The sequence below is a fragment of the Neovison vison genome, chromosome 13 (genome assembly GCF_020171115.1).
Source record: "Neovison vison isolate M4711 chromosome 13, ASM_NN_V1, whole genome shotgun sequence".
Lineage (NCBI taxonomy): Eukaryota > Metazoa > Chordata > Mammalia > Carnivora > Mustelidae > Neogale > Neogale vison.
In genome coordinates, this window is record NC_058103.1 from 1,755,863 (window position 1) to 1,775,369 (window position 19,507).

General features: G+C 67.6%; 1 protein-coding gene across 6 annotated transcripts in view; it reads right to left on the reverse strand.

The window, feature by feature from the left end:
* Positions 1-2,373: 2,373 nt before the first annotated feature.
* The window catches only part of INF2 (inverted formin 2), a 29,581-nt gene continuing 12,447 nt past the window's right edge, over positions 2,374-19,507 (reverse strand). For 2 of the 6 annotated variants that reach the window (XM_044229817.1, XM_044229816.1), the window contains exons 2-21: positions 17,039-17,438; positions 15,734-15,849; positions 15,494-15,653; positions 15,047-15,080; positions 14,399-14,540; positions 13,502-13,643; positions 12,665-13,354; positions 12,037-12,182; positions 11,890-11,951; positions 11,256-11,358; positions 10,968-11,053; positions 10,492-10,592; positions 9,789-9,859; positions 9,595-9,702; positions 9,434-9,504; positions 8,424-8,544; positions 7,942-8,106; positions 7,721-7,823; positions 7,293-7,454; positions 5,595-6,725 (exon numbers count right to left, since the gene is read on the reverse strand). In XM_044229817.1, coding sequence (XP_044085752.1) covers positions 5,950-6,725; positions 7,293-7,454; positions 7,721-7,823; positions 7,942-8,106; positions 8,424-8,544; positions 9,434-9,504; positions 9,595-9,702; positions 9,789-9,859; positions 10,492-10,592; positions 10,968-11,053; positions 11,256-11,358; positions 11,890-11,951; positions 12,037-12,182; positions 12,665-13,354; positions 13,502-13,643; positions 14,399-14,540; positions 15,047-15,080; positions 15,494-15,653; positions 15,734-15,849; positions 17,039-17,429 — 3,750 coding nt within the window. In that variant the 5' untranslated portion in view covers positions 17,430-17,438 and the 3' untranslated portion in view covers positions 5,595-5,949. Of the gene's footprint in view, positions 3,316-5,593; positions 6,726-7,292; positions 7,455-7,720; positions 7,824-7,941; positions 8,107-8,423; positions 8,545-9,433; positions 9,505-9,594; positions 9,703-9,788; positions 9,860-10,491; positions 10,593-10,967; positions 11,054-11,255; positions 11,359-11,889; positions 11,952-12,036; positions 12,183-12,664; positions 13,355-13,501; positions 13,644-14,398; positions 14,541-15,046; positions 15,081-15,493; positions 15,654-15,733; positions 15,850-16,197; positions 16,290-17,038; positions 17,439-19,025; positions 19,073-19,507 lie in introns of those variants that run through there. The other 4 variants (XM_044229818.1, XM_044229822.1, XM_044229819.1 and 1 more) reach the window with 4 other exon arrangements.

The window sequence follows — 19,507 nt, forward strand, 5'->3', positions numbered from 1 at the left end:
AAAGGAGCCGCCCGGGGCAGGGGGCGGGCCGGGGGCGGGCCAGGCTGGTGCAGTGGCGCCTCTTGGTGACCTCCAGGCTGCCGGGTCCCGCCCCTGTCTGCCCAGCCACCACTGGGGAGCGGCGGCCGGCCGAGGGCACCCACTTCTGGAGCCGGGGGCACAAGGACAGATGGCCAGGCTCCCCCTGTGGGGACACTCATGGGGACACCTGTGCGGCCCTGTCCCGGGGTGGGACCTGGGTACCCACTCCCCTGGGTCCTCACCAGGCCCGGGACCTCAGGGTTTTAGAAAACGGGGGGGGGGCCCTCTTCAGGGTGAGAGGGGGAGCCACGACCTCACGCCCCACTGGGTTTGGAGGGGGCGCTTGCCTGTGGTGAAGCTCGGTCTGGGGCTGACGCGCACGCTCTGGGCGGGGAGGACAGCATGCCCCTCCCCAGCACCCACCCACTCTCTCGGGCTCAGTTCCAGCCACGAGGAGCCGCGGCACGACCACCGTGCCGTCCGCAGCAGCGGGCAGGCTCCACGAGACCCCGCGGCGGACGCTTTCCTGGCCCACCTCTGGAGGGCCTGGGCTTCTGGAGAGGATTTGCAACGTCTGCTGGGCTCCTGCGGGGCCCACCCCGCCCCCCAAATCTCCCGTGTGGACTCGGGTTTGGACATGGCTGGCCCCGCTGGGAGAAGGGGCCAGGGATGGACCCCTGTGGGCAGGAGGGTACTACGGGCCCCTCCCCCCAGGGCCAGAAGACCCTGTTCCCTCTCTGGTGGGGGGTCTTCAGTACAGAGGGACCTGGAGCCCAGCAATGAGCCTGTGGCTCCGCGGGCTTCCCCAGGGGGTGCAGAAGTTCCCACGGAGGAAGAGAAGAGGCACACAGAGGTCGTGGATGGAGAGTCCCAGCAGAGGAGGGCGCTGTCCGCCCGCCCTCCTTAGTCCTCTCCTGTTCCCTCCCTACAGTCCCCTGGGCTCCCGCTGGGGCCCTGTTCTCTCCCATGGGGACCCCACTGGTTCCTTTCTCCCGGCATTGCTGTGGGGCAAACGCCGCAATGCAAGCAACAAGCGGGGTGTGCGGGGTGAGCTTCTCGTCCTTGGCCTTCCTGGGGGACAGCAGCACCCCCTGGCCCACCTGTGGGAAGTGGCTGAACAGGGACAGGACGGCGGGAGACTCTGGGCAGGCCGGGGTGAGCAGGCATCGGGTGGCCGGCAGGGCTGTGGCCAGGGTGCCTGGGTGTTACCAGGGGACGGCGGTGGGAGCGGACCTTGGGGCACAGACGCTGGCCATGTAGACGAGAAAAAGGTGGCCTGGTGGCCGAAGGGAGCAGGAAGGTGGGAAGGGCTGTCTGCTGCCTCTGGAACGCCCGCAGAGGCGCGATGGGCTGGAGTCCCGGCAGGGCTGGGTGCTGGCTGGGGCCCTTTCGGGGGAGCGTGTGGCTCAGGGGGCCACTATGGGGGTTCACACGGGATCCGCAGGGCCAAATGCTGGCAGGCAGCAGCAGCAACTCCCCCAAGCCTGGCTCTATAAATAGCCAGTGGGCCTGGCGGGGGGGGGGGGGGGGTCGGGCTTTTCTATAAACAGCCTGTCCCCACTGGCAGCCGGGCCTGGCCTGTCACACGGCCTCGCCTGAATTAGAACACGTCCCCCTGCAGCGGCCTGTGCGCCATGGGCCTGTCACTGGGGTCATGGCAGCCCAGGTCACCGAGGTTGGGGGGCTCCCTGTGGGAGTGGGGTGGGCTCAGCCACTGAGCCTCATGCTCGGTGGTCGCAGACATGGACCCCATGGTCACCGCGGGCACAGGCGCTCACGCCCTTGAGGGCAAAGCAGTGCCGCTACTTCGGGCACCTCAGGGTTCCGTGAACGGCCACCGACTCGAGGCTGATTCGCACAGGAGCCCCACCCCCAGGGCCGTCCACGCGGTGAGGCCCACCCACTCTGCCAGGCAAAGGTGCGGAGTCCCGACCCACGTTCCCACGCGGTGAACCCCGCAAACACGCTGCGTGGGAGAAGCCGGCCACGGAAGGCCACGTAGCGGCCTCTGTTTATAGGAAATGTCCACAGAAAGCAAATCTATGGAGACGGAAGCAGACTTGGGGGCCGGGGGAGGCGGCACGGGCGCGCCTGCTAAGAGAATTCGGGGGGATGATGGAGTGTTCTAGAACTGAATCTCTGTGCTTGACGGCTGCGGAAACCCGCTGGAGTCCATGGGCGAGATTTCTGTACAGAGGTGCTGGGCTCCCCATGCCCCCACGCTGGGGTCTATCGGGCACCTGCTCCGGCCTGGGCCCAGGGAACTCTGGGGCAGTGGACAGGCCAGCACAGCCGCGGCGAGGGTCCCGGCCCGCTTGCCCGCCGCTCCTGAACACCACGCAGCACTCCCTGGGCCGGCTTGCTTCTTTATTGGTCTGAGCCTCTCCGGACGCCAGCCTCGGGAGCATAGACCTGGGGCAGGGGTGGGGCGGGGTGGGGCTGGCCGCCCCCAGGCCTGGGTCCTCACCTCCTCTTAGCCTAGCAGGGGTGGAGCCCAGTCCCTCTGGAGGCGGCCGCAGCCATAGCCACAGTGACGACCGTTCTGGTGACTCGGTGGCCGGGCCCGGTGGCAGCAAAGGCTGGGCGGATGGGGGGCCGGCCCCGCAGGGTCCCCCACCTGTTTGCTGGGCAGAGACCACGCCGGCCAGCCTGCCCTGCCGCAGGCCCGGGGGTCCTCCACCCACCTATGCCCAGCTCAGCTACCGCAGAAGAGCAGTTACGGAAACAATCCAGCTCCGTTAAAAACCGCTCTGGCCCAGCCCAGGTAAGCAGGCTGAGAGGCGGAACTGGGAGCAGGGCGCAGGGGCTGGGGCAGGAGGCGGTGGGTGGGGTGTGGGGGCTCCAGCTCTGTCCGGCTCCCGTGGCTCTGTGGAGAGGTCTGTGAGGGCCCGTCTCCAGAAGCTTCTGAGCGCCCGGGGCTGGAGGGCAGGGCACGGCTGAGAGGCGCCCTGGGGACGCAGCCGAGGCTCCTCACCCCTGTGGGCCGTGCCGTGGGGCATGCGGGTGCGGGCGTGGGCGTCGGCATTCAGAAAGCTGACCACACGGGGGCTGGGGGCGTGCAGGCTGTCCAGGAGGGGGCCAGGAGGCCGGGCGCTGGGGCCTCCTGGGTCTCGGCCAGAGCACCCCGAGCAGCTCTGGGAGGCCCACCTCCCCGGAGGGTAAGGCACAGAGTTTTGGTTTCCCAGGGGCCCGGTTCCAGCCTGGCCCTGGAGGGCCCAGCTCAGCAGTACTCCGGGGGGCCCGCCCGGTGGGGGCCGCAGCACTCTCACTTGGCTTTGGGCTTAAGGCTGAGGCCTGTGGGAAGCGAGAGGAACAGCATCTTTAGGAGAAGACTTGCTGGGGACGATGCCAAGCAAGGTGCCTGCCTCCGGGTCCCCAGGCATCACCACAGCCCGGGGGGCTGCACTGCGTCTCCCTCGGTCCACGCTGACCCCGGCCCTTGTTTTCCAGCAGCAAGACCCTTCCAGGTGGAAGTCGCCGGGGTGAGCCCCCAGCCGGCGGGCTCCTGTCCACCTGCCCAGGCCGGATCCCTGGGCCTGCTCTCCCCACCCCCACCCCCACCAGGCCCTGCTCTCCGCCCCCTGCCTTACCCCCACCAGGCCCTGTGCCCCACCAAGGCCCTTCTCTCCCACTTCTCCACTCCCACCCCCCCACCTGACTTCACCACTCCCCCGAGGGCCAGGCCACACTGTCCGTCCCCATCAGTCCCGCTGGCTGCCTCTCCCTGAACTTCCCGACCCCTGACGCCGGACGCGTCAGACCTGTCCTTTACCAGCGGCCACAGCTCCTTGGTTCCTGCCACCTGGACGCCCCCTACCTGGCCCGGCAGGCCCCCTGTCCCCTAGAGCCCTCTGGTCCAAGGGCCCCTGTTCTGCGCTTCCCCGCAGACGCCCTGCCCTGCCCTCTCCCACCCCAGGCCCCTGGGGTCCTGAGCAGATGGGAGGGACGATCGTGCTTGAAAAAGATGAGGCACACAAACGAGAGGCAGAAAGGTCCAAAGTCACTCAGAGCGGGGTTCCTGTCCCTGCGCCCCAGGGTGCCAGGACCCCACACAGCAGGGGCTCCCACATCACCGCCTCAACCAGGCAGTCGGCCTCCAGGCCCCGGCCCGTGGGATAAGGGGCCCCGAGCCCCTCTGGACCTGCTCTGGGGTGGACTCAGGTCACGTGTGTGGAATTCCTGCCCCAAACCCGTGAGAGCAGCCTCACTTAGGACACCCCGGGGGCCAGGTTGGGGGCCAGGCGGCAAGATGCCTTGAACCTTCCAACCCCTCAGTGAGCTAAGAGCAACGCCACAAATGCTGATAATTTTGCTAGTTTTGGAAAGTTCTTGCCGTTTCAGGGTGCAGGACGCGTGGTGGCCGTCATGGTCTCGCAAACTCCCTGTCTGGTGGCCGTTTTTCCAGATAAAAGCTTGAGATGGAGAGGGTGGGATTCCCTCCTGCTCCCAGCCAAGGGGATGTTGGGGCCCGGGGAGGCAGTGGACTGCTGTGCCGGAGGACAGGGGGCGGTCCTGCGGGGGTGCGCAGAGCTGTGCTGGGCACACCAGGCTTTCCCTGCACCGTGGCCACATGTGGCTGCCGGACCCCCAAACCCAAAGACCCCACAGCCCCACTCGCTAGTGCACGCTGGTTTCACCGGAGAGCCAGGCTTCGAAAGTAATCCCGGCAGCAAACTTGGGGACTGAGGCTCACGCCCGTACCAAGAGCGGGGAATAAACCGTCCGGAGGGTGCGCCTGGCTTCTCGCCAGCCCTTGCTTCCTCTGGGCACCACTACACCTCTCCTCCATGCCCCGGGCCCTCTGGGTCAGCACCGAGCTGGGTGCAGGCGGCCCCCTGCTCCGGAGGAAGTGGATCAGTTCGCCATCAGCACGGCCCAGAAAGCAGCAGGGATCCCAGGCCTGTCTGTCTGCACCTGTGAGCCTCTCGGGCCACATCTGAGACAACCATGGTCCTGCCCGTCCTCGGGGTCCCGGGAGGCCCAGTGCTGTGGACCCGGGATGTGCCCTCAGACCCATCTGCGGTCTCCAGGACCTGGCTACAAGGGAGGGGAGGCATGTCCATTCCTTAGAGAGGGCCCGTGGCCCGTCTCTTCCTGGCAGCTGGATCTTGGGACTGCCTCTGTCCCTCACTGCCTCCCTGGGGACATTTGTGGCCAGACCAGAGCTGGGGTGTGGCCCGTGGAAGGTCTCAGAGCAAAGGTTACCACCCTGGGAGATAGAAGTCAGGAAAGCCCCAGGTTAGCCAGACTGCTTGGGGCAGAGGCGACCCCCGCCTGCGTGTCCCGCTCGGAGGCCCCCCACCCTCCTGAGGCCCCTCTACCCGGTGCACCTTCCGAGGTCGCGCCTGGCACACAGCGGACACCAGCTAAGCGAGGCACGGCTCCCACCCTTCCAGAGAGGGAGGAGAAGGCAGACGGCCAGGCGGGTCCCAGCACCAGCAGCACAGGAGGACAGGGCTTGCCGACAGGCCCAGGCGGGCCGCAGGGAGGCAGGTTAGCGTCCAGGAGGGGCTGGGCGCGGGCCGGGCCTCTGCGGCCACCGTTAGTGCAGGACACCAGAACCAGTACCTACCTTACTGGATCACACAGAGTCTTTTTGTTTTATTATCGTCAGAGTCAGGGACAACCTCTGCTTTCAAATAAGAGAAACGCACTCAACGGCTTATTCCTGGCCTGCCCTGAACTCGGAGCTGGGGCCGGGCTGCCGGGCGCTCGGGCTGTGTGGACACGGACCCAGACCCGTTGGGCCTCGGGCAGCCCCAGGCTACACCCGCCCCAGCTGCCGCTCCCTGCTAGGGACGGCACGAAGCAGGAGTTAGGGGGTTTGGGCTGTGGGGACAAGGGCAGCGTGCCCCAACCAAAGCTGCTCCTCCCCCACGCAGAACGGTGGCCGTCTCCTCTCCTGCAGAACGTGGGGTGTCCTGGGAATCACCCACTCTCGGGAGGAAGAGGAGGGAACGGCCAGCGGCAGCGAAAGGCGGAGGCCCTGCTGGGGCTGCACGAGCTCTGACCAGACGCTGGAGTCCCCATGCTCCATGGGCCTTGCCTACCCGGGAGCCCTGCTTCGGGGGACAAGGAACGATGGAAAGGGAGCCCCAAGTTACCTTCCTGGTTCCTCGAGGGACGCTTCTTCCTCCGCTTGCCCATCCTCTTTGAGGCCTGTCCCCGGGTCCTGGGGAGAGTGCCGGACCCTGAAGAGTCCGTGACTGTGTCCTCAGAGAAGGACCTGTCCAAGGACGTGTCCAGTGCAGAATCTGGGGCTGTGTCCTCCTGGTCCCCATCCCCGTCCCCAGCCACGCCAGGGCCGGTGGCAGGGAGGTCAGCCTCCTGCGTCCCCTCCACGGTGCTGTCGGCCTCAGCCCGGCGGACGCCTCGAGGGGCTGTGGGGTCTTCGGCATCTTGGCCTGACCCCGTGGCCCCAGGGGGCTTGTCACCGGACAGCCTGAGAGGTTTCAGGGCCTGTGCACTGCCCAGCACCACCGGCCAGGCGCCCTGACAAGGCTGGGGGTTCTGGGGGTCCTCGGTGGTCAGGACGTCGCTGGCATCTGTGTACCAGGAAGAACGCCTCTCCAGGGACCCAGGCCCGTTCCCCTGTGGCGGGTCTGCAATGGGCTGCGGGCCAGGGGCAGTGGCGTCGGAGAGATCCCAGCCCTGGGGCTCGGAGGCTGGGCCGCCGGTGCCTCCTGCGGGGACTCTGGTGGCCGCTGTGGACACAGGACACGGCAGCTGAGGGCAGGTCCCGACTCCCAGGCCATCCTGAGGGCGTGCCCAAGCAGAGGTCTCTGTCCATCCCAACATCTACCCGAGTGCCACCAGCGCTGCAGAGCCCACTGCCCCGAGAACCTGCCCTGGTGGCCCCGAAGTGTGGGTTCCCAGAGAGCAGGCCCGTGGTGTGGCTGGGCGGGGGACACTGGGCCAACTTCATGCCCGTCCTAAGAGCCCCCCAACTCCGGGCGGCCACGCTGAGTGGACCGCCCTTCCCCCAGGCCCCGGCCCACCTCTCCCACCACCTCAGCAGCCCCAAGCCCCAAGACACGGGTCAAAGGCCCACTGCCCGAGGGGGCTGCAGGGAGCCCTCTGCCACCCACAAGGGGACCAGAAGGCCGAGCTGACCCTCTAACCCCACTTCATGGCTGTGCCGTTTCTCCGGCAGCCAAGCAGCCACGAGGGTTCTCCCATGAGGTCAGAGAGAGCTTCCTGGAGGAGGGGAGGTAGCGGGCAGCAAGGAAAGCAGGAGGGAGACAGTGACGAAAGGTGGGAGAGGCTCTCACCAGGCGCCTTGTCCCTCGGTGGGTCCATGGCAGCTGCCTTGCCGCCCCCCTCCGCGTCCCCCCGGCCCCGGGCCGTCTTCCGCAGCTGGAAGCCCTTCCTGATGTCCGCCAGCAGGGCGTCGATGACACACACTTCCTCCTGCTTCCCGACTCCCCTCCTGACTGAAAGGCCCCCAGACCCTCAGAGAGGCTGCCTGCGGGTCCCTGGACCCCACCCACGTGACCCGAGACGATGACCAGGAGGGGGTGGGCGGTGCCCCCAGAGCTTCGAGGATAGGGGATGAGACCCGGCCCCTCGGAGGCCCCCCTGCTCCCCCTGGGCCCCCCCCGCCCTCCCTGCCCCCCCACCCCCAGACAAGGCCCACCCCCCCTGCTCCCCCTGGGCCCCCAACCAAGGCCTGCCCCCCCCCGGCTCCCCCTGGCCTCACCTGGCTTCCCGTCCTCGCCCCATGGCCTCTGGGCCTCCTCCTCTGCCAGCTGCCGCTTTCTCCTCTCGGCCTTTGCTGCCTGCTCCTTCCAGTCCTTGTTGTCCTGCGTGGGGGGACGGGGAGCCCGTGACCCCCAGCCCTCGAAGGACAGCACGAGCCCGGCACCCCGTGATTCCAGCAGCTCTGCCTGAGCCCGGGGAGGGGTTGCCGACCCGGCCCACCTTCAGGGCGCGCACGAAGAGGTCCCGGAAGGTCTTCATGGTGCTGAACGTGTCCTCCAGGGACAGCCGCTGTGCGTCCTCGCACAGGTACCGCGCCAGCTCTAGCTTCTTCTCCTCGATGGCCTGGAACACCTCGTCCAGCGCCCGGGAGGCCTCAATGCTGGCCTGGGGACAGGAGGGCGCGGTCATGGCCCAGGGAGAGCCCCACCGAGGGCACTACCGGCCCTCAAAGGGTCACGGCCCCGGGGTAGCCCTGGGGGCAGGGCGGGGCCCGGCTGCGGAAGGGGGTTGGCCGCAGGACAGAGAGGTCTGGGCACTGCAGGCCCCAGGCTCAGAGGAAGCCCTTCCCTTGCAGGAACGACCTTGGGATCAGGGACAGCATGTTGCCCTCCTACGGGGCCCCTCACCCTGGCCTGTCTTCCTCCACCACCCGGGAGACCCCCCAGCAGCTGCCTCCTGGCCCGGACCCTGGCCCAGCTTGCCTGGAGACGCCCGGCATACTGCTCCTGCACCTCGGGGATGGAGGACGACACCTTCCGCTCCATCTCCAGAAGCTTCTTCAGGTTGGTGCTGGACTCCGAACGGATGAGCTCAAGGTTGATCCTGAAAACCCCAAAGCCAGGCGGGGTCAGGCGACAGCTGATGTCCAGTCTTGCAGGGTCAGCGGAGGGGCCAGTGGGGGCCCTCAGCCTGCACACCGGCAGGAATGGCAGGGACACTGGACGGCACACCCACGGGTAGTGGATGGCACACCCTCAGGGTAGTGGGCGACAGTGGACAGCACGCCCGTGGGGAGAGCGGAGGACACTGGGTGGCACATCCCCACAGGGACGGCAGTGGACAGCGGACAGCACCCCCGCAAGGACAGTGGGGGACAGTGGACGGCACAGCCGTAGGGACAGCGGGGGACACTGGTTCTAGTGTCTACATGCCCTCAGGTTCTAGAAGCACATCAGAGCTCCAGGAAGGGCCAGATGGTGCCGGGGGTGAAATGCTGGGACAGTGACCCCAGCAGCTCAGCCCATCTTTGGCTCTCAGGCCTGAGAACTTCCCGTAGCAGTGGGTACCTGGAGTTGGAAGGTCCAGGCCACCCTCCCTGAGCTGCTCCTCTGGGCCGAGTGACCCTAGGAATGCAGCCCCACTAGCCTAGGCCTCAGTGTCCTCATCTGTACAACGGGAGTGGCACAGGCTTCCTCATGGGCTGTTATGAGGCTCAGCCTTGGAAAAAGGTGGCCTGAGCCTAATCCCTGGTGTGACCACGACCAGGTCGCTCCCTACAGCTCCTAGGCCTCACTTTCTTGCTGTCAATCACCTAGGAACAGGCCACGATGGACCCAAAGTCCTATTCAGATGTGAAAATGACCATTCTGGGGGGCAGTGGTTCCTGGGGACCCAGCCTGGCCCAGCCACCTCACTGGCCAGGACCAGAGGTGGGGTTGCTGGTGGGGGCGCCGGTGTGGGCGAGCCCCGTGGGGGGGCAGGGGGCACCTACCCCGCTGCTTGGGAGGGCTGCTCCAGGTCCTGGGGCAGCTGCAGGAGGTCTGGGTGGCCCTTCTCTGCCTCCTGCAACAGGACAAGTGGGGTGAGCGTGGTGGTGGCCACACCCTGGCCCCGGGGGTGCCTGAGCGGGGAGTGGGGCCAGCCCAGGTCCACCTCCAGCACATGGTGCAGCAGGGTCACGCGGCTCTGCTGCGACTTGGTCTCCGTGAGCTTCAGAAGCGTGCTGATCTTGAAGCCGTCGGCGTCCCCCGTGTGGCTGCCCTGCCAGGGTCCGGGTGCGGAGTGAGGGCCCCTGAAGCCCGGTGGGAGGGGGAGGGCATGGGGGGTAGGGGGCGGGGCCCGCTTACGTAGTTGAGGAAGTTTCCAATTTTCAGGATCAGCTGGCAGAAGACGGGCAGCCGGTGGCTGGTGAGCAGGCCTGCGGGAGGGCGCCAGGGCTGAGGGAGGGGTAGGTGCTGCGAGGGGTCTGCAGCTCGGTGTGGGGGTCTCCCCTCCCCTCCCCAGGGATTCCAGCCCCCCCGGGAGCAGGCCCAGGACTCTGCACTCCTGTACCCTCCCCACCCCGGGAGCAGATGACCCCTGGCCCCTGTCCGGGTATGATGCTTCTGCGAGGAATCTTCCGAAAGGTCGGAGCGGCGGCCTCCCTGGTTCTCAGCCAACCTTCCCTTGGGGCTTCAGGGATGGTGGCTGACATGGGAGTGGATGTCCACTGCGTGCGTCCCTGCCCCGGGGCTGGGGTACACTCCTGCTTGACCCTCTTCTGGAAAGACTGCTGAGCATTCACAGGTGTCCCTGAGCACGCCCCTTGATGGGCGCGCCCGTCTCTGTGTATGTGAGCCCGTGCGTGCACGGGGGCCTGCGTCTGTGTGCACGGATGTGCGTGTGCCCGTGCCTGTGTGCGTCTGTGAACGCACACACGAGTGCGTGTGTGTGGCGTGTGCCTTAGGGCAGGGGGTGTGTCTATGGTGAGGTGGGGAAGGTCCGTGCCCCGGGACCACTCGCCATGTGGATTCCGGGCCCCCCCGGCCCCAGGCTGTGCCCCCCACTCACTGCAGCAGGCCGCGAGCACCAGCTGGGCCTTGGGCTGCACCAGGTCCAACGCGACGGCCGCGCCCTCACACAGCAGCATGCACTCTACCCGCAGCTGATAGCTGGGACAGAGCGGGGAATCAGGGCCTAGGTCTCCCACCCACCCAGGGCCTGTAGCACGGGGGCCCACGGCCTGGCCCTGGTCCGTGTGCACATTTCCGGGCCGGGTTCCAGACGGGGACTCCGCAGGACTGGAGTAGGGCCTGGGAAGGGGCACTTGAGACAAACACCCACAGGGGACCCGGAAGACAGCTGTCCCCCTGCAGGGCTCCCCACCTTCTCGGAGCAGGGGGGAGCGTGAATGACACGGGCAGCCCTCCCCACGGAGCCCCAAGGGAACGGTCCGCACAGCCACACTCCCTCCTCTAAGTCTGGGCCCGGGTCCCCCGGCCCCATCCCTGCCACTGGGCCCTGGGGTCCGAGGGCAGCCCATTCACCAGGGAATGCCCAGCAGGAGGAGGTAGAATTGGTCGGCGTTGGCCAGCTTGGTGCGGTCCTCCGTGAACGACTGCAGGTTTTCGATCTGCAGGGAGGAGGCCCACCGTGGGATCCTGGCCCCCATCCCCTCCCAGGAAGCCCCCGCACCGCCCGGCACCTGCCCATGCCTGCCCGCCAGGGCCCACTCATGTCCAGCACAGCTCCGTGTGTCCGTGTGTCCGTGCGTCCCCTCCTCTTTCCCTGTGGGGAGCACCTGGGCAGGGCCGGCAAGGCTCTGCCCCACTCACCTCGTGCTTTTCGGGAAGGAGCTTGAGGAACTGCTTAAGAACCTCCACGTCGAATTTGGTAGTGTCCCCAGCTCGGATCATGGCGGTGACGTCCTCATTGGAGCTGCGGGAGAGAGGGCGTGGTCTCAGTGGGAACAGAGGGAGCACCGGCCCCCTCCTCTGGGCTCCTGGGGGACCCTGCTGGTCAGGGACTGCCCTCAGCGCACGACCTCTTTGCTGTTCAGGCCCGAGCTGCCGGGACACAGAGAAGGCAATCCACCTGCCTGGGGGCGCACAGTAACGTGGCTGGAGGCTGACTCCCGTGCTCCCTGCCTGTCAGGGCACCCCTGCTCCTCCTTCCTGGGGGCTGCTCAGGACCCAGGCAGGGGGCTCACGCATGCCCAGGGACCTCCCTGGCAGGAGCCGGCGCTCAGCAGCTGCAGGGAAGGACCCGGGGGACGGGAGCACTGCCCGCTGCTGTCTGGGCCTCTGCTTCCTCAAGGAGCAGGCTGGGGCTCTCCAGGGCCCCCAGTTGGGGGGGGTCTGGGGCACCGACTGGCCCCAGGGAGGGGGAGTCGCACTTCCCCGGAGCCCCCCACACCCAGGGCACTGCGCAGCCCGAGAGGGCAGGGGCTGGGCAGGACGGGCCGCTCACCATTTAAACTGCTTCAGGAAGATGTTGAGGTTCAGGCTCTTCTTGGAGTCCAGAAAGGTGATCTGGAAAACACCCCACCCTGGTGTTGGTACCTGTGGCTGCACCGAGACCCCCGTACCCCCCCCAACCGGGCCAGGCCGGCCCCACCTCCTTGGGCTCCTTCCTGGCGGGGGCGGCCATGCGTTCCTTGGGCTTGGCCTCGGGGAAGCAGAAGAGCCGCTCAATGCTGGAGAAGTCAGGCTCCACGACCTCGGCGCCCAGGCTGCTCAGTGAGGCCCACATGGAGCTCTGCTCTGGGGGGCGGGGTCCCCGGTCAGGCTCACGCCAGCCCCGGGGGCCAGGGATGCCCTCCGGTCGCTGTCATGCCGCGTGCACGTGGACGGACGCACACATGCCCGTGTCCCGGCTGGAGGGGGACCGGCCGTCTCACAAGCCTGGGCCTTGACCTTCTCCGACCGAGCATCAGCACCCCGGTGCCCGGGCAGGGCAGGGGCTGTGGCCGCAGAGGGACATCTCGGCTTACCAGGGCGCGTGCGGGAGGAAGGGTCTTCAGGGGTGACCCTGGCCGGTCCCCGCCCCTGTCCCCGCCCCGGCCCCCCGCCCCGGACGACCGGGGAGCGGAGCCCAGGGTGGAGATTGACCAGTCCGGCCTGCAGGCGGGGGGACCCTTGGCCCAGACCCAGGCACATATGCCACACGTGGCGGGGGGACGTGCGCAGCAGGGCGGGGTCCGGGCCTCGGGAGGGCGGCCGCTCAGGGAGACGGGGGTCCTCACCTCGGGCCACGTTGGATGGCAGCTTCTGCCAGTTGAGCTTCTTCATGCGCAGGGAGGGAGCGAGGACTCGCCGGTGGCTGGGGACCGGGGCAGAGCCCTGGGCCGGGATCGTGTGCGCCACGATGATCTCCTCCCCACCCACCGGAGAGAAGCTGGAGGGACCGGGCGGGGGTGGGGGAGGAGGAAGGGCCCCGTCCAGGCCAGGTAGTGGGGGTGGGGGGGGGCACCCCAGGACTGGGGGTGGGGGAGGTGGGGGAGGAGGGACCCCGCCAGAGACAGGCAGCGGGGGTGGGGGAGGGGGTGGGGGAGGGGGTGGAGAGACCTGGGTCCCCAGGACTGGCAGTGGGGTCGGTGGGAGCGGTGGGGGTGGTGGGGGCGGGGGAGGGGGCCCTGCTGAGGAGGAGCCGGGGAGCGGCGGAGCGGGAGGGACTGGGGCTGGTTTCTGCAGCTGTGGGGCCACCGAGCCGTTCGCCCTCTGCACGGTGAGGTGCAGACCGCTGAGCCCGGCCTCTGGCTGCTGCTCCTCCACACCCGCCTTGACGGAGCCACTGTTTTGGGGCGCGCCGTCCTTCCGGCTCTGGTCTAGGTCGGCCTGGACACTCTTGTGGGCCTTGTTCAGGGAACTCGGGCGTGGCCGCCCCTTGACGGACAGGAGCCGCTCTACCATCTCCTCCAGGGTGCACTCCTGGACTGTGTGGGGGTGTCCAGGGTCAGGGCAGAATGCCCGAGCAGGTGGGGGGGGCGAGGGGCCGAGGAGGGATGCCCTCCCACATGGTCTAACGCCCCACTGTCTGTCCGCTGGGCTGGGGTCAGGGACACACTGCCCCACCTGCTCACCGTCACTGGCCAGGAGCACGGCCCGGTTCACCAGGTTCTCCAGGGCCTCCCAGAGCAGTTGGCTGGAGGGCAGGGTGGGCTCCAGGTACAGGAGACCCTGCAGCACGGACAGCAGCCGGGCAGATGCGGGGGAGCAGCTCACCTGGGCGGGGAGGAAAAGGACAGGTTGGTAGCCGCGCCCTTCCCGGGGGAGGCTGACAACGGCTTCAGACCACCAGGGACGTCCGCCCCATCACTGCTCTGTGCCTCGCAAGGGCCCTGCTGATGGGCCGGAGCCTGGCTTCCCAGACCGGTGCACAGGTGACATTGGGGGTTAGACACCGCTCCATGCTAGGGGCGGCCCTGCATGTGGTGGGAGGTGGCCCGGCATCCCCGGTCTCCACCCACCCGAAGCCAGTGGGACCCGTTGCCCCACTGAGACCCCCCGCATGCGTCCAGATGTCCTGGATGTCTCCTGGCAACACTCGTCCCCTGGCTGAGAGCCGTGAGTTCAGTGAAGGACAGGGGCTCCCACCGGGGAGGGCCTGAACTGGAACAGAACCCGGCCTCCTGGCCTCCTGCTGGTCCAGAAGCCCCTGGGGCCATTTGAGGCCATCCGCCGGCTGGAGTTTCGGACAGCTCAGCTACCTCTGATGTTTGGGACAATGTCCTAGAGGGTCCTGTGGCCTTGGCTCTGGGCCTGTGCCAGCGAAGACTTGCCCCAGGCTGCCTGCGCTGGCTCTGGGCTCCTCCTGTCTCCAGCGCCCCCGGCCCCTCGCTGCTCCTTGCTGGGGCACCAGATCCGGCCCTACGGCTCTGGTCAGGGTGGGGTCTCCCGGGGCAGGGAAGGCAGCCACAGCACAGCCCTGGACCCCCGTCTCTGGAGCCAGTTCCCCGCAAGCTTGCTCCCTGGCTCACCTTGTGGAAGAGAGACGCGAAGACCTCCTGATGGCTAGTCATGTTGACGCCCCCGCAGATGCGCAGGAGCTCCTCCTCATCCTCGGCCTTGGCCTCCTCGAAGGCCTCCAGCTGGATCAGCAGGTCGGCGTCCTCCAGGTCCCTGGGGCGAGAGGGGCCAGATGGGCTGAGGCTGCTGCCCCACCCGCCTCCCTCCCAACCCTGGACAGACACACAGACAGCCCTGAGCGGGGCGTGCTGGGCACGTGGGCCCCGTAGCCGGGGCAGTGGTCCTGACAGGGGCCCGGGAGGGGTGTTCTCACCTGCATGGGTTCCCAGAACCCAAGTAAGTTTGAGTTTCAGGAAAACGGCAAGTGCTGTTTAGCCTAAGTATGCCGTATGCGCTACCGGGGACGTGCTCACACCAACAGGATGGTCGGTGTTGTATCTTGCACCCCCCAAGCTGCTGGGCCAGGAGGTTCTGCAGGGTGGCCCTGCACGGTGGCCCGTCACGCAGTGTGACGGATGGCAACCGCGATGTCTCCGGGACCTGGGTTTAGCGGGGCCCGCGGGGGCTGTCCTGGAATTTCCCTCTGCCCATCGGGAGGTGCTGCTCCAGGCCCAAGGGGAGGGTGAGCCTGGCTTTGGAGAACAGTGATGGGGACTCACCGTAGCCGCGTCAGAATGTCCAGCAGCTGCAACCCTGGGAAGGGACACTGGGGTCAGCGGGCTTTGGAGGCTGCTCGGGTCAGCCCCTGTCCAAGGTCGCTTGCATCTTCTGATACCTTCCCCTCTGCTCTCTCCCTGGGCTCCTTCCCACCACCCAGAACGCCCAGCCCAAGGGGCGGGAGGGGGACCTGCCATTCCTGCAGGTGCCAGGAACAATCTGGAGGGCACACGCCGTTGTCCCACCAAATGGCACGGCCACCACGGCCACCACGGCCACCACTGGCAGGACTGGAGCTGGGGGTCAGCCTCCCACTGAGAGCCATGCAGGACTCATGTCCGGGGCCCCAGGGCCCCGAGTCCACCACTGGGGACTCGGCTGGGGGCTGCTTCCCAGAGCCTTCCTCTGGGGTCCCGCAGGGGGCACCGGGGCGGGCTGTGGGCGGTTACCCGTGAACTCCCCGCGTAGCTGGGTGCGGGTGCGGAGGTCCTCGGGGCCCAGGATGATGGCGTTGACCACGCTGAGCAGGGTGACGACGTAGGGCACATTGTCACTGTCGGAGAGCTCGTTCATGATGACGCTGAAGCGGTACTGTTGGCTGCGCACCGTCTGCAGGGCGGGCGGGGTCAGCACGTGCCCCGGGCGGGGTCAGCACATGCCTGGCCCGCACCAGGCGCCCCAGGGCTCACCTTGTAGTGGTCCAGGGCGTCCAGGGTCAGCCCGTGGCCCTCAGGAGAGTAGATGCACAGGGCAGCCAGCAGCTCAAATACCTGCTTCTTGACCATCACGTTGGATGTGTCCAGAGCTGCGGAGGGCCAGGGAGTCTCAGCAGGGGCCCCCCATCAATACCAGGCCTGGGCTCCTGCTCCCCGCTGTCCTGAACCCACACTCCAGCTGGACACCAGGGGGCACTCTGCACCAGCCCACGGGCCACATCAGGGGCTGGCCTCCCCCTCCCCGGGCGCTGTTCTCTCCAGGAAAGGAGAGGCAGACCATGCAGGGTCAGTCTGCTTGAGCTGGGCCTTAGCTCTGAAAGTCGTCCGTGCTGGCTCTGGGCCCAAGGCTCACACCGGCACAGCTTCCCGGGCCAAGCCCATGACTTTGCCCAGCAGCTTAGGGTGTTTCCTTGTCTTCATGAGCCCCTGCCTCTCACCTCATCCCCTGGGCTGGGAAAGCTCTGGGGGTGTCCCTCAGCTGGCCTGCTGAGAGACCACAAAGGACTCTACACAGGCATGCGCCCACTCCCAGGGGCCGACCCACCAGCACTCCCCCATTCCTCCCTAGAGCCCCAAGCATCAGGGGGACAGGGTTGCTGCCACAGAGCAGGACAGCCAGGCAGGCCAGGAACACAGTGGGACCCCTGCTCACTAAGGACCACCTGAGGTCATTCCCAAAGGTTGGAGACTAACACTGGGTGCAGCCTGGGGAGACTTCCTGGAGGAGGTGATCAAGAGTAAGAACTTAAGGGAGTCAGCAGGTGCACAAGGCACAGAGCAGCCCGAGCAGGAGGTGGGAGCGGGGCAGAGTGGGCAGGGGTGGGGTGTGTGGGGGCGTGGAGGACGCCTCCAGCTGCAAGTGCTGGCCAGAACTGAGCGGCGGTGACCTGTGGGGCTCCGAGGGGCTTGTGGCCAGGTACAGTGTAAGCGGGGGCGCGCCGCTCAACGTGTGTTTTTGGCCCAGGTGAGTCCGGCTGCCAGGGCACGGACTAGGGTGGCAGGTGTGGGGGTGGGGGGTGCTGTAGGCCGGAGGTGGGGAAGGGGGCAGGGTGCAAACAGGCACAGGGCTGGGCGGGAAGGCCAGGCAGAGCCATGGAACAGAGGGGGCAACTAGGTGCTGCTGGTGGACCATGGCTCCAAGCTGACCTGGACGTCTCAGACCTGGGGCGAACGGGCACCTGGTTCCTCCTCAGGAATCCCTCCCGCTGCCCTCCGTGGCGCAGGGCCCCAGCCTGAGCTCGGGAGGCCGTCTGGGCCCCGGCCGCGGCCGCGGCTCACCCAGGGACAGCTGGCGCACGTAGGCCTGGTTGCTGAGGATATACTCGATGCCCTGCTGCGAGTTCATGACGGCTCGCACACAGCTGACGCACGTGAGCTGCAGCAGGGCGTCGGAGATGCGGGCCACCCCGCGGCCCGACAGGCGGGCCAGCGCCTCGAGCAGCAGGTCCAGGCCGCTCTGCTCCAGGAACTGCACCATCCAGCCGCCGTCGCTGCCCTCCAGGCGCTTGCGCAGGCCCGAGTAGTTGACCACGGACGGCATCTGCAGCAGCCGGGTGCACAGCTCGGGGTCCGCGCTCTCCAGGTTGGCCTCCGTGGGGTCCGAGTCCTGCGGCCCCAGCTTCTCTTTGAGTGCCGCCCACTTGCGCTGCGCACCCTCCTTCGCCGACATCTTGCCGAACTGTGGGGCCCGAGGGAGACCTGCCGTGAGCCCCCAACCCACGACGGGAGGCGGGTTCTCCCCCGGTGCTGTCTCCCTCCACCTGCCAAACGGGCCTGGGAGGGGGGAAGCTGCGCCCTCGCCCTGTCAGGGCCGCCACCGTCCACGGGCTTCTCACGCGCCCCCCTGACGGACCGCCTCCCCGTCCGCCCGAGGATCTCGAGGTGGCCACACCGGCAGGAACACCACCGACCCAGTGGTGACGATGCACCAGAAGTGGCCTCTCTGGGGCTCCCTTATCTTGTCCCAGAGCACTTCCCCTGCCCCTGGGGACAGGGTCAGATAGGCAGAACTGGGAGGGGCTGTTCCAGACCCGGGGCACTTGGGGGCTGACCACAGCCTCAGGCGTGTGGCTGGGGAAGGGGCTGACTCGAGGGTCATGCCCGGTGCCCACCCCCCATCACGAGCATGGCCAGGGCCCCATGGGGAAGCAGCCCTGCAAGGCCCTGGCCTCCGAGGCCCTCAGGTGGTCAGGCTGTATGGGCAGAGGACCGGATGTCCCCCTAAACCCTTGGCATGTGAACGTTACTGAATGCAGTCTCAACAAGGGCGACCCCCCTCCAAGAATGCCCCCCAACACCAGCCTTTCCCCAAAGGAGGCCATACCCGCTGTGCCTCTGTGTCTTTACCACATCCACCAGGCCACGCTCCTGGGGGCCCTTGGTGGTGACTCTGTCCTTGGCCAGAGCCCCTGGGGACTGGCCTCAAAGGTCAGGGGCAGGCCAGGCTCTCCTGCAACCATGTATGGCTTGGGTCTTGCATTTAGTGCGTGAGAAGGACGGCCCGGAGCTGCTGAGAGGGCCCGAGAAGCAGAGCTTGGGAGAACCGCCGTGCCTCAGGCCCAGGGCCTGGGCTCGCCACTGCGCACCCCAGCCCCCGAAGTTACAGGATAAGCAAGGGGGGTACTGGAGAAGCCAGGTCACGTGCCCGGACCCCAGAGCTGGAAAGGGCAGAACCGAGTGAGCCTGGACCCCAGGCCAAGGGTGGAGAGAGGCTGGCCGTCCAACCCGGCCTCCCTCTCAGGGCTGCCGGACCTAGAGCCTTAGTGGGGGCCTCCAGGGGCCATCGGAGGCCCTACAGGAGCTGGAGGCTGAGTGGGGACAGGAGCCCAGAAGTCTGTCCCTGGCCTGGCTCACAGTGAGCATTCCTGGAGGCCCCGCTCCCCCTCTGCCTCAGTGAGCATCTTGGGTGTCCTCCTTTGTGCTCCCTGAGCCCCCTCTCCTGCAAGGGACGGCCTGGCATTCCAGCAGCCTCTCCTCCATTTGCAGCCCCCCACCCAGGCCCTGGCTGACTGCCACGCAGGCCCATGGGGTACCCCAAGGAGGCGGCCTGGCTGAGGGGAAGAGAGGCTCCGGCCTGCTGGGGCATGGGCTCTGGGCCCACCGGGCCACTCACCCTGCATGAGACGCACTGTCCTCACCCAAACCTCCGGAAGCAGCCCACTGGGAGCATCCTGGGAGGCCGTGGGTGTGGGGGACCCTGTGGGGAGGGTGCGGCGCAGCGTGTGGTTAGCCCTTGTGACTGCCCCGTACCCCATGGTCCACTCACCCAGATGCGCAGGACCTTCCGGCTGCCTCTGCCCACCCACTCCAAGCCCTGCTTTGGGCTGCCCCTCTCGCTCTGCTGGCTTCTCATCCCTGCGAACTGCTGAGCAGCCCTGCTGACCGCTGCGGCTCTGGTCCCTCCGGGCTGCTCCCGGGACTGGGGGAGGGGGCCGCTCCCGGCACCATGAAGAGCACGGCAGAGTGGCCTTGGCACACACTGCCGCCCACCGTGGGTGCTGCAGCTTAAAAGAGGCAGCCAGGAATGACCCTCCCTTCCCCGCCCCCACACCCGCCCCACTGGCCCCAGTCCCTGTTTCCTTGGCACAGCGGAGAGGCTAGAGCACCAACCCTCCCAGGCCAGGCCTCCAGCATCCTGAGTGTCTTCTCCAGCCAGGAGCCCCAGGGGTCCCTAGATGCAGGAGACCATCTCTCAGAGACAGCCCCACCTGACGCTGCCTAGGCCTCCCTGTGCACCCGCTCACTGCC